General features: G+C 38.6%; 1 protein-coding gene across 1 annotated transcript in view; it reads left to right on the top strand.

Annotated features, from left to right (window-relative positions):
* The window catches only part of Scel (sciellin), a 170,931-nt gene that overhangs the window by 75,627 nt on the left and 81,335 nt on the right, over window positions 1–13,969 (top strand). Inside the window, exons 3-6 of the mRNA XM_076872195.1 lie at window positions 6,000–6,061; window positions 6,950–7,055; window positions 9,759–9,818; window positions 11,830–11,898. Coding sequence (XP_076728310.1) covers window positions 6,019–6,061; window positions 6,950–7,055; window positions 9,759–9,818; window positions 11,830–11,898 — 278 coding nt within the window. The 5' untranslated portion in view covers window positions 6,000–6,018. The remainder of the gene's footprint in view (window positions 1–5,999; window positions 6,062–6,949; window positions 7,056–9,758; window positions 9,819–11,829; window positions 11,899–13,969) is intronic.

Here is a 13,969-nt window from a genome sequence, read left to right as displayed (position 1 = left end):
ACAAAATAAGGGCTTTGTGGGAGAGTGCCCCTGAGTTCAATCCCAGGTAACAAAAAAAAAATTTAAAAAGGAAGAAAATACTGGGCTGGCGGTGGGAGGTGTTGCTCCCTGGTCAAGCATTTCCCAAGCATGTGTGGGGGCTGAGTTTGATCCCCAGCACTGCAAAGAAAAGGAAAGGAAAGGGAAAAACGGAAAGAGAGGAAAAACACTAAAGGAAATCGAGAAAGGCCATAAAGGAGGTGAGAAGATGAAAAGAAGGCAAATTTTTTAAATAGTGGACAAATAGCATATAATTATATTTTATTTCTTATTTAGTTTATGTCAAGGAATGGCACAGGCCTGGGAATGAACAGGAAACATTATGTAGCTATTCAGTGGGACATAGAACCCTCCAGGAAGGAGTGTGGTCACAGTGTCAGACCACCCCTGGCTTTAGAGTGGCAGCAGAGGGTTCAGGCTGAGCCATCAGGGGAAGTAGGAGTCATCATTACTGCTGCTCCTCCATTATGCCCCATCAAGACATTTCTTTATGCCTGGTATTAGCCTACCACATGACACTTTAAGTTACACGTAAGATCACTTACTGAACAGAGCCCTGGCATTATAGTCATATAGACTTAATTACAGTTCCTGGGTTTGCCACTTACGTGTGATTTGTGCAGGTTATTTAAGTTTTGGGCTCCTATAATTAGAGATAATAGTACTCATTTGGAAGAATTAAATAAGAGCATGTGCATGAAGCATGTGGCACCATGAAGGGTACATGGTAGGGACTCAGTAAGTGATCCTTCTTGTTAGGAACATCGATCTTGTAGACATTTAGTAATAGATAACACTTTACTAATACAAGAAACAAAAATATCTTTTGTAGACCTCATCAGCATTTACATCTTCTCTTTGCTCCACCATGGCTTAGTATCATGTAGGAAAACTTTTAGGTTTGAGTAATATAAAAATGGAAAAGCCATCTATTGAAAACATTAGGAGGTTTACCTTTCTCTTGGAAGGAGAAGTCCAAAGATAGATTACGCTGGGCAAATGTGGCAGTTTTATGAGATTGTCAAGGAACTGGGCTCCTTCTGACTCTCGGCTCTGCCCTTCTTACTGTGTGACTGTATGGTCATCCATGGTTCATATGGTCCAAGATGGCTATTTCTGCCTTCAGCTCCACATCTTAGTTCAGACAAGAGGAGTCATGATGTACAAAAGGCCAGGTTCTTCCCAGGGACATGTTCTTCAGCCTTAAGAGCCAGAGCTGTAACACTGTTTACAGCTTCAAATGAGGCTGAGAAATGCCATTTCATCTGTGGGTAAAGAAGGGGAGACTGGATATCAGGCGCCTGAAAACTTGCTTGAAAACTTCTCCTTCAGCCTGTCCTTGCTGTCTACTATTTGAACACGACTCCTCTAATAGCCTCCGAAATTTCAAGGCAATTTTTTTTTAAAGTAACATTTGTAATTTAGAAGAAGGAAGCATACATTCTGGAGATGTTCTAAACATAACAATCATGACTTTAAAATCCAGAGTGATGATTATTAACCTTGTTGAGTAGAAAATTTCTTTTAAAAATAAAAACAAATGATGAGGTCCCACTTATGAGACTAAATATAAGTAACTTACTACTTGACAAAAAGGTATACTTGATGTAGTAATTTTCATTCCACTAATAATACTGCTTGTATACTGAGAAGGATTTTCAAGCAGACTTTTTGCATTAACTCAGTGTTTCTGCCCTCCATCCATGCCTCCATCCCCTGCCCATCTAGATGTTTGCAGCCAGGATTAGGGTACCATGCTTGGTTGGGTAAGACCTTGATGGACTCCCAGATTGTCAGCACTTTTAACAGAGAGCTGAATGGAGAACAGCAAGAATCACCTCTTCATTTTATATTCAGGGCTGGCTTCAGTCAGATCCAACATCCTGCTAGAGGTTCTGATATTCTCGTATCTTTAGTAGCAAAGTAATCTCAATATGGTCTGGTTAAATGAGAACGAGAGAGAGAGAGAGAGAGAGAGAGAGAGAGAGAGAGAGAGAGAGAGAGAGAGATAAAACATCTGAACAAGCTTATGCCGTTATCCTATTTCTCTCTGCTAGTGACTATCCACAGGTATTCAATAATCATCGGCTCCACCCCAGAAGTTCTGGGTTGTTCTCCAGGAGTAGTGTCCAGTAAGCCCACTTGCTTTCTCCGGGACACTCCAGGGTTTGTCGTGTTGCCTCTTCTATGGTGTGCATCACTCTGCCCAAAACCCCATGTGGATATTGTTCTTGGGATTTTCCTTGGTCCCTTACTCATATCCCACCTCAATCCTCCCCGTAACCCAATCTTCTGCTTCCCCTTAAGCTCTGCTAGAGAGGAAGGAAAGTTAAGATAGTCATAATGGTTTAGATGGTTTTATAGTGATTTATAATCTACAAAACATTATCTCATTTAGCTTCCATAACAATCTTTTTTTTTTCTTTAGTTGTAGGTAGACACAATACCTTTTTTTATTTTTATGTGGTGTTGAGGATTGAACCTACTTCCTCACTCCTACTAGGCAATCACTCCACCGCTGAGCCACAACCCCAGCCCCATAACAATCTTTTAAGGTTAACATAACCCGCTAGTTGTACAGGCAGCAAGGAAGAATGGGTTCACGTAGCTGATGAGTGGCCAGGCTGGGAGCTGTCTGGCTGAAGGTCACCATTCCCCCACCCCCGCCCTCACCGCTAACACCTTAACATGTTACCTCCCCAAATGACACCTCATTCCCTGTCCAGGCATATTTTACCTCAGACTGGCTGGAAGTCAGAAGGAATTTCAAGAAAATGAACATCGGATAAATATTAAGGGTGTGAGGGAGATGGAAAGTTCTGGGGCATAAAAGGAAGCTAAAGACAGGATCAAAGGGGAAGAAGAGGGTGTTGGCATTGAGATATGTGAAGTCTGTGTAAGATGCAGTCGGCATCTTTACCCTTCTACAAGAAGGACAAGGCAACTTCCATATGCAAAGGGCATTGTTCAGGGAAGTTAGCACAAATAGCATGAACAGAAGAGTTCAAAGCCAGCCTCAGCAAAAGCAAGGCGCTAAGCAACTCAGTGAGATCCTGTCTCACTTAAGGTGAGTTTGTGTGTCTCAATGAGTATAATTACCTTTTCAATAAAATGAGTTTTAAGTTTATAGCTCTAGGGGCAGATTTTTATGTTGTATATTCATTTTTATAAATAAAATATTTATACATAATATGCTAACTATTTTAAGTAGTACATATGTGCTATAACTTATACAAATCCATATACAATATCTATTTTTAAGTAACATACACAACTAAAATAATTGAAAATGTACTACCCAATAGTTACATGGTTTTAAGACATGATCCATGCCTGCTGTCAATTTTTATTTTTTTTTCTTTTTGTTTTTTTTATATTACAAAATTCACCGTTCAGTGTATAAAATTCAGTGTTGTAAAAAATTTATTCACAAGGTTATAGAACCAACATCATTGATTCCAGAAAAAAAAATTTCATTAATTTTTAATTGTGCATTATAATTAAACATAATAGTGGGATTCATTATGCCATATTTATACATGCATAAAATATAATTTGATCAGTCTCATTCTTCAGTGCCTCCTCTTTCCCTCCTCTCCTGCATCCCCCAACCTGTTTGCTCTACATTTTTACCCCCCAAGGAAACCTACCATTAACAGTCATTCTCCATTCTCCCCTTCCACTAACCTTTGACAAACACCAACCTACTTTCTTTGTATGAATGTGACTATTCTGTATATTTCATAAAAATAGAATCATATGACATGCCATCTTCTGTGTCTGGTATCTTTCATTTAGCCTAATGTTTCAAGCTTCATCCATGTCCTGTTATGAGTCAATACTATATTCCTTTTTATTGCTGAGTGATATTCTATTGTGTGGCTATACCAAATTTTGTATTACTTCATCACTTGATAGGCATTTGGATTATTTCCACTTTGGGGGCTACTGCTAATAATACTGCTGTGATTATTCATGTACAAGTTTTTGTGTGGACATATTTATAATCAAGGGAAAATACAAAGAAAGTTGTTCTGTGATAATTTTTCTGCTGCAGTGATTCCTTTAGTGACTACCCTGGGTCTCCTGGTGCCATGTATCAGGGTCAAAGTTTATAACACTTCCAAGGAGTGAGATATCAAAGGTCAGGCAGGACCCTGATGTTTATCATCTCTCTAATACCTGGGTACCCATTTAGTCTTGAAGTGACTCATGGTGAGCACTATTGCTGCTTGCTGAGATAAGGGTTGGCTTTGGTTTAGAAACCTAACTGCCTTTTAGCACCTTGAGCAAGTTACATACTGTCCCTGACCTTCAGAAGTTTTGTTTGGGAGTTGGAGGTCATAATAGTGAGGTCACAGAGTTCATGTGAAAATGAGAGACGATGCCTGTGAGGGGCCCTATTCAAAGCAGGAACTCAACAAACAGATATTTATGCTATTAATAATTGCCTTGTGAATAGGACAACTGAAGAAACAAAGGAAAGGGACAATATAGCACAGAGCTCTATGAGAAATTTTGCTATTTCAGATATGTTTAAATCACATTTCCATAAGGACTGTATCAGTTTGCAAGAGCTGCCATAACAAAATACCACACATTGACTGGATGACTCAAACAACAGAAATTTGTCTAACAGTTCTGGAGCCTATAAATCCAAGATCAAGTTACCAGTAGGTTTGGTTCCACTGAGATTTTTTCCCCTGGGGTTTCAGATGGCTGGTTCTTGCTGGGCCCTCACCTGACCTTTTCTCTGATGTCTCTTCCTATGTCCAAATTATTATTCTTATAAAGTCATCAGTCAGATTGCATTAGTGTCCACCCCAAGGGTCTCATTCTAACTTACTTCTTTAAAGACACTATTTCCAAATACAATTACATTTTAAGGTTTTTAGATTTTGATACATGAATTTTGGAGGATGCTATTCAGCCAATAAAAATCACTTAGTTAGCTCCTCCATTGTCAGACACTGGGAACAAAAGAGAAAGACTTAGACCCTGCCCCCTGAAAACCTGACCTCTTAGGAGAGACAGACAAATAAGGGGTCATTGTAAAATGCTTTTTCTCCAAATACCCTGGCCCCTGTCCCACGATTGGATTTGCAGTCTCTGCAAATTTATCATCCAATATACAGTCAACATTTTGGTTGCCTCAGAATTCTAGTTCAAACCTCTGAGAATGTTCTAGGTCTTCATCAGCTAAGAGGAATAGAATTTATCAGAGCCCATTAACAGCCGGAAACAGGTGGGTCAAAAAGCAGACTCAGACTGAGGCAAATTAACCAATAGTTAAAGCATGTTTGTCTTCAGCTGCCTCTTTACCTCCCCTTCCTGCCAAAGTCTAATCAACCTCCAAACCCAGCCAGGGCCACCCCACACCCCTTACATGTCCATATGCCCAAGTTCAAGTCTGTTCCTTGCCTTCCCACTCCCAACCCTCTCTCACACATTTTTGCTTTCTGCTTTCCAAGGTGAGAGAGGCATGCAGTTAAGAATTATTGAGCACCTACTGTGTACTGGGCAATAACTAGGTACTTTACATATGACTCCACTTGGTCCTCATAATAGTTCTATTTCACTTCATTGTTTAGATGAGGGACTGAGCTAATAATATTCCCAAGGTGACACAGTCCGAAAATAGGATCATTTAAATGCAGATCCTTCCAACTCCACTAAGACCATTCAGCTCTCAGAAACTGGAGATGATTCAACCAACTGCTTGTCATACAATATTGGAGACACTAAACATCCCGGGCCTCATTTTCTCTACTTGTAAAATAAGTTAATTGGAATAGATGAATTCTCAGGTCCTTTTACAGGGTACTTTATGTGATGTATGGATTGTACTATATCATGTAGCTTTGTCAATGTCATTGAAAAATATGCCTTCGTAGTGAAATACTCAGTTACAGATTATTAATGTCATTGCTGTGTTTCTCACATCCCCATTTTTCTTTTAGATCCTTACTGGAAGGCAGCATGTCTGATTTTCCCATGAGAAAAAAGTCACCCACAGGAAATGGTAATTTAGACAATGTTTCCTTTGCTCAACAAAAACTCTAAAATCTAGGAAAAACAACTCATAGTTTTAAATATAGGTATTCAATGCTTGGAAGTAGCAGTCGAATCAGCTTTGCTTAATTTAAGCTTAAGAACAAGAAAGAAGGCGCTGAGGCTGTAGCTCAATGATAGAGCGCTTGCCTAGCACGTGTGAGGCACTGGATTCGATCCTCAGCACCACATAAAAATAAATAAATAAAATAAAGGTATTATGTCCATCATAATAAAAAGTATATACATATAAGGATATGTATATTTTTTGTATAGATACAAAAAATGTATATTTATATTTGTATATACAACTAAAAATATATACATATAAAAAAGAACAGGTGCTATGGTTTTTCATCATATAATTGTAATTTAAAGATTCTTTAAAAAAATGTCCTTCTTTGAGGGTGACATTTCTTCTGGTTCCCAGAAGTTCAAATAATCAAATTACATGTAATCAAATGCACCAGGACTTATGGATTTTAATTTACTGGGTACTATAAAAACAGTCCTGGGTGTACTTCCGAGACGTATTTCTTGTTGGGTCAAAACCCAACCCACTGAGCCCTGGCTTGGTTTATTCCAGGCTGGTGGTTCTACATTCCCAGGCGCTGGATGAGGCCTCGTGAGCCGCTCTGGCAGTTTCGCTTGGCACCTGAGCAGATTTATATGTTATCTTTGATGATGGGGTGTGGGATTTGTTCTTTCTTGCTGGTGCGTCCTGCTTTGAAACAGTACTAGACTTACCAGCCTAGAAGGTAATGCTGGCTGGTCACATGGGCTTCTTGAGGTTTTCAGAGTAAACAAACCCATACTCAGCCTCACTCTGTCACCTAATTTTTCATGTTTCCACTGATAGATGTGAAGAGCACCACACCAAGGCAGCAGGGTTTTCACGAGATGAACAAAAGAAGGACTTTCTTACAGGACAGCAGTTGGATAAAGAAACGTCTAGAAGAAGAAAAGTAAGTGTAGGGACATAGGAGTGGATGGGTGGGTGGATGAGCAGAAAGAGGTGTTCTCTGTTTGGGACTGAGGGGTCATCTGGAAAGCAGGTTTTCTGTAAAGCACCTGGTCTAATTTTTGGTGAGATTTAGGATATATAAATCGGTGGTGCCAGATTTTCAAGAACATTTCCTTCATTTTTAATATACTTACACATAAGAGAATGTGAGACACTCCTCAGAGAGAGCATGATTGTCACCTGGAATGGATTTTGGTGTTTCCTTGGTGAACAAAAGAAAACAGGAGTTTCCGGTTTCCAAAAAGCTAACAGTTAATCCACCATCATGAGATTCCTCGTGTGTGTTGGTCGTGCCGGTGGAAACAAACACATGGTAGCATTATTCCAAATCCAATAATAATGTGTTGCAATTTTCTATGTGTACAACTGAAATTAATAAATCCCCAATTATTTTATTCTTATCTGCCCTACTTCTAGATATTGGATCCTACTTCTAGATATTGGATGGATGGAAAATGTGGCTTGATTTTATAAAACACTTGTCACCTGCAAAATTTCATCTGCTTTAAGCATTGCTTCTGCCAAAGATCTGGAAACTATGATCATAGGCATAGAGCCTCATTGCCAACACAGATCTTTTTTTATAAATTAGTGACACATTATAAATTACGTATACACATGGACACATCTTATCATTTCCTTATGTGTTAAGCTTCATACTGGATAATTGACAGATTAAGCATCACTGAATCTCACAACAAACTCTCAAGGTAGATATTATATCCTTATTTTATAGGAGAGAAATCTCTGGTGAGAAGAAGCCCCATAATTTGTCTGATGGGGCATCATCATTAAGTGGCATAGTGGAGATTTTAACGTGACCCATTGTCTTTTCATTATACCAATGTTTCTCAAACAGGGGTGATTTTACCCCCTGGAGACATTGGGCTATGTTAGGAGATACTTTTGATTGTCAAAATTGGGGTGTGTTCTTCACACCCCAATTGGGGTGAGTAGAGGCCAAGAACGTTGCTAAAGATGCTACGATGCACAGGACAGCTTCCACAATCACATCACTGTCAAACCCCAAATGTCAGTAGCCCTGAATCTGAAAAACCCAGCATTATATGATATGTACTGCAAACCTTCTACAAACTGTCCAAATATGCTTATCTGAGGATCATATTTGCAACTGTTACATTAAAATACCTACTGATTGTTGTTACTGAATTTTATTGTTTTGAGGACATATAGGGGCTTGTGGAGACAGATTCACTTTGGAGTTAATACTCTTGGACAACAATTATTCCCTTCCACAAAGCAGCACCTATTGCTTCTGTCAGAGCTTAATATGGCATTTCTATTTTTCTGTCGTGGTAGTGTGATGTCAAGTGTAGATAATAAATTTTGGATTGCAAATATTTACACAGATGGATGAAGACAGAGATGTCTAAGATAAACCGCAGTTGGTAGGAATGTTGGTTTTATGCCAGGCAAACCTCCCTCAAAAGGGAAGCCAGCTGGGAATGGGATGGCAGCTGCTTAGTGAAGGGGAATTTGGCCCCAGTGCCTCCCTGGCTGCCACTGGCCCAGTCCTGGGCTGTGATTCTTTTTCAGGTAAGAACACGCCTGGTGTCTGCTACGCTCTGACAGGTTTTGGAAAGGGATATGAAGAAAGATAGAAACGTCCCCCTTGGGACCTATGAGGGTATATGTTTGCTAGGATTGTTTCAGTTTCAATGCTCATCTTTCTTTTTAATTGTCTACTACAGTTCTCTTATAGCATTATTAAAAATGTTTCCAGAGTGTTGAGCCGAATCAGGAAAAATGTAGTGTTTCCTGTTTGGTTGGGTTGACATGAAAGAGGTTCAGGTACTTACTCTCTGCTTTGGCTCCACTCCAAGAGCTCCACTACATGTTTTGACATTTCCTAAAATTGCCCATACATTCAAATACACTGAGTAAAGTATAATGACATGGCTTTGGGATTTTATGTATAAAGGTTCCTTGCAGAGCTGACCAGAAGAAAAAACAAAGGTTTGGAATGAAAAGATCTGGGTCCTAGACCTACCTTGTCGCTTTGCTAATCTCGTGATTTTAGGAAAGCTGCAAAATCCCTGATCAGTTTACTCTTCGGTGAATTGGAAAGGACAGTGTCTTCCCTGACTAATTCAGAGGGTTATTTTAAGGACCAAAGAGGGCAATATGGGCTCATGGTTCAAGATGGGCTAAATCTCCCATGAATGCTCAGTCTCCTTAGCAACATGTTTTCCTACACTTGTGTCAAGGAAATTGTCAAGTCCATCAATTATCCAGACATAAAGGGGTTAATTAAATTTAAACAACATTGGTAGGAATCTTTTGTATTTGCCATCCTATGGAAAAGGACTCTTCTAATATATACAACGTAGGTGGGCTCGTGTTTCCATACTCAGATTAAAAAAATAATAACAACAACAAAACAGTTGTTCCTTGTTGAATCATGTGGAAGTCTCATGAGATAAATGATCATTTGTACTGACAACTTGTTTCTTTTCACGATGCTCCTGCAAGCAGTGACTGGTTTCATAGTTGTGTTCTTATGCCTAAAGTAAAATGGATTAACCTTGCCAAGATTTGTGAGCTCTCGCCATCTCTCTTGTTTTGTGCTTAGCAAACCTGGTGGTAACTTTTGAAGTGACATCATTTTGGTCTTTCTCTGCAGAGATGAAAACTATGGCAGGGTGGTGCTCAACCGACACAACTCCCATGATGCCTTGGACAGGTAGGTGTTTTGATAAGGTATGTTATCAGCAGAAACACAAAGATGGTGGCTCTGAGATGAGACTTGCTCAAGTCAGCAGAATATCTGTGGCTGGCCTCAGGCTGGCCCCAGTGTTCCAGGCATGGGAAGGAGAATCTGGGATATCATCAGGGGTATGGGTGGGGACCTGCTTACCCGGCTCCCAGAACTAAGGCTTAGAGCTGAAACATAATCAGCCACAGCCCATGCCACTAGGATGGTCCTTCTCATGGGCAGGGAAAGGTCTATCATGGAAATAGAAACATAACCAGATGAGCTGTCTCTGAGCTTTAGAGAATGGAATGCTAAAATTCAGAAATAACATTTCCAGAGAGATAGTCCATTTCTTTTTGGAAACTTCTACCTCGTGGAAAACACTAATCTATCCTTGATGGCAAGTGAGAAAATTCAGACAAAATTAGTAATTATAATGATTGATGTAAATAGTCTTAGATTGATCAAGAAAGATAATATTCTCATTAAAACACATTTATACCCACACACATATAAACAACCACACCTATTAGAAGAAGCCAAATATATATCAGAATCAAGTTCCATCTGGTCTAGTAGCTTGTGTTTGCTTGTAACTGAGAGGTACTTAGTAAAGAGTGTGGACTGTAGAAAGAGAAGTAGACACCTTGAATCTGTTTTTGAAACTTTTATCTGTGAATTTCTCTCAACCATTTTTAACCTTTTCATAATTTTGACCTTTCCTAAAGGTACACAACTTACAACTCTCTGTTCAAAGTAGCCATTTTGCTTTCCTGGTGCCATCTGATTTACCCTTCTATGGTCTGGCAGAGTCTCTACCTGTGCCTTCTCATTAGGCTTCCTCATACTGAAGATGTTAGCCTGGTTCTCAGTTGACCTTCATCTCAACAGACACAGGGAGGTTGGCCACCAGTGGAAATTGCTCCCTCCATTTTATTAAGTTTCTCTATAATTATGAAAGAAGATGACACTTGGAATGTGACAGTGAAAACTAAGTTTCCTATTCTCAGTGTGTATACAGTGTGTTTTGGGAGAACAGGAGCCTTGTGCTTTCTGTGTTTACTTTCTATTTTGAATTACATTGGTGTGCTGAACCAGTCTTAGTACTTATTCTGACTCCATATCTTTGATCTATCGGCTTCAAATGATGATTTGAAATGTAAATGCAATAAGTCACGGCATAATTCCTCCAAGAGCTTGCTTTCCCTGCATCACAGGCTAGATGAGGCAGTAAACAGACTTTCTTTCTGTTTGATCAATTAGATCAAAATATTTTCAGTGCTTTCCTTTGAAAACAATGATTCCTATTGTTAAGGCTGCTGTCCTCTCTGCTTCTATTTTCTTGTCTTCCTTTCCCATTTTTTCCTGCTTGTGTGTCTTTTTCTCTTCTTGCCTCCTCTCCTTCTCTGCATAACTCTTCTCTTCTCTCCTTTCTCTTATCTCTTACTTTCTTCTTTCTATTTTTTTTTCTTTTTGGCCCTGCATGTTTCCTTCTTTTCCTTCTTCCCCATCTCTTCTTTCCAGCTGCCAGTGAGTTATCCTCTTTCAACTCTGTCCACGGTGCTGAATGTTAAATACAGCAATTTAGGAGTTAGCCCATTGTGTGGGCATAGAGCACTGTTAGAACCCTGCAAACAAAACACAGCTGACTATAAAGGAGTTGATTTCCTATTATGCAGAGATTGACAACTTGACAAGAGTTCATATTAGTTATTAAGCATTCTGCATGTTTTGTTGTTTGTTGTACATATCCTTGTCCACAACTTGATTATGCTACACTGTAGTTAAAAATAATTGGAGCCACAAGAGAACCTTTTATTATTATTATTCTATCCAAGCCAAAGCCTAGAAGATTTGGGTACTCCAAGTTGGCCTTTCCTTTGACAACCTGTACTTTTCCTACCCAAGTAGGTAAAACTATTGCCAAAAGTATGGCAGGTTTTATATGCTCTTTTTTTGGTAATTTATCTAATTTATTTGGTAATTATTTCTGTTACAGGAAAATAAATGAGAGAGATGGGCCAAAAGCCACAATTAGTCGGTACAGATCCGATGACACTTTGGACAGGTAAGGTACTTTTGAATCATGTGAGGGGAAAACATTTACACGTGCTTTACATTTAATACTTGTTAACATAATAAATCCCACTTCTTAGAAATCTGTGAGATATTATAATGTTTGCTAAAGTAAATTTTGAACCTTTGATGTTTTATCTTCAGGGAGACGGGGCTCTAAGGATTAAATTATCTTCTCCAAAACTCACAAAATCTTTCCTAGATATATTGTTTCCTGAGACCCTAGATTTTAGGAAATAGTAGATTCTTCCGAAAGATTCTGAGAGAGTCTGACTTGAGTATAAGTGGGGTGGACAAGATATGGCACCTGTTAATTCAATTTAAAATAAAGAACAGTTATTTCTATAAATACAAATAGTCCTTGTTCCTATGTTGGGTTCTTCCATCCTGCTGGAGAGATGTCAGTTTTAAAACTACAGTAGTTTTGATCCACTCTATGACAGACATTAACTCTTTCCAGAGTCACCATATGGCTCATAGAATGAGACCATTACACTGTTCGTTCCCTCTTACATAGAAAAGAAAGGCTGGTCCTATATAGGACATTAAGAAACTTCTAACCAGGTTGAAGTGTAAATTCCACAAGTCATATTTTTCATTTGAAGTTGGTAGAGATGCTTAACAAGCAGAAGTGAAGGCCAACTTTAGCATCTTTAACAGGAGTTAGGCATAAGGTACACCTGAGGCTGGTGACAGTTGAGCTCACTCCCTGTAGCTAAAGATGTGCTACCATTGCAGAAAAAATACATATCCTGGGTTTTAAGCAGATATACTGAAACTTACAGCATCTAGTACTTAGAATTCAGACTATGCCAGTCCATATTAATACAGCAAATGTATATATTTTTATATTATTCATAGACTTTCAAGTCAGTCCTCCTAATAGAGGACTCCTAATATCATCACTGGTATCCTAAAGAGTTGGCCTCTCTCTTCTTTTAATTATTAGACTCTTCAAAAATAACCTCATAAGAGTATATGTTCAAGATTTATCTGCAGAACAGTGTACAGAGAAGAGGTAGAGAAAATACCTTTGTTTATTCACCCTGGTCTTTTGGATTGTCCTATTGCCCAGTTAATTGAAGCAGGAAACTGTGTTTCTAGGAATGAATTTTTAAAATGTGGTGATTAAGCCTCAGTAAAGGTAGATACATGGAAGATCCATGCTTTTGTAGTCTTCATATCAGAAAGTTCAGGTCAAGATCCAGACCTCAAATTTGTGAGTAAAGACAGGGATTTGAGCAATGAATTAGATCTCCCAGGCAAACTAATTGAATCATTCTGGGCCTTGGCAGCAAATTAGCAACACCAAGGGAACTTTTAAACTTTACTTGGTCTTACTGCCCTCATTCCCCAAATTCTTTTAATTAACCTGATTCATTTCCAACTGATAAAGTAATTCTAATGTGCAACCAAGATTCAGAAACACCAGTGTAGCCCAGACTCTTCATTTTATATGCTAGCAAATGGGACTAGAGATTATGTGATAATTTGTTTACACAAAGATTTAGTAACACATTTAGAAGAAGTATCCTGGTTAGCTTATTTCTAAGGCAGTAAGTAATGGAAAGAGGAGGAGGAGAACACAGGGTCAATAAAGAAAGACAAGTTCTGTTAGCAGAAGCGAGACTTACATCATGTAGCCCGCTCCAAAATGCAAGATGTGAAATATTTCAGGAGGGATTTGATCATATATATGCAGTATGTGTGCATGTGCATTTTATTAATGATTATTAATTTTAATGAATACAAAGAGTATTGAGTTTAGACTTCCAAGAATTTCCTTTTAAATTGGCATATATTGCATATATGATACATATTTCTTTAAATATGCATATGTATGGGTACATATATGAAATATGCCAAAGAAACATAAGTAAATAATAGTGTATGTAGCACTAAGATATTGTCGAAATCCTGAAGGTGATTTAATGACTAATTTGGAAATCCAAGGTTAGGGAGCCCCCTAGTGTTCCTTTGTGGAGGATTTTTTTTAGCTCTTGATCATATTGCTAATTCTACTGTTTATTTTCTGTCTCCCAGACCCATTTCTATTAAAATAA

This window comes from Callospermophilus lateralis, chromosome 12 (assembly GCF_048772815.1).
Source record: "Callospermophilus lateralis isolate mCalLat2 chromosome 12, mCalLat2.hap1, whole genome shotgun sequence".
Classification (NCBI taxonomy): Eukaryota; Metazoa; Chordata; class Mammalia; order Rodentia; family Sciuridae; genus Callospermophilus; species Callospermophilus lateralis.
This window is presented reverse-complemented; position numbering and strand designations above follow the sequence as displayed.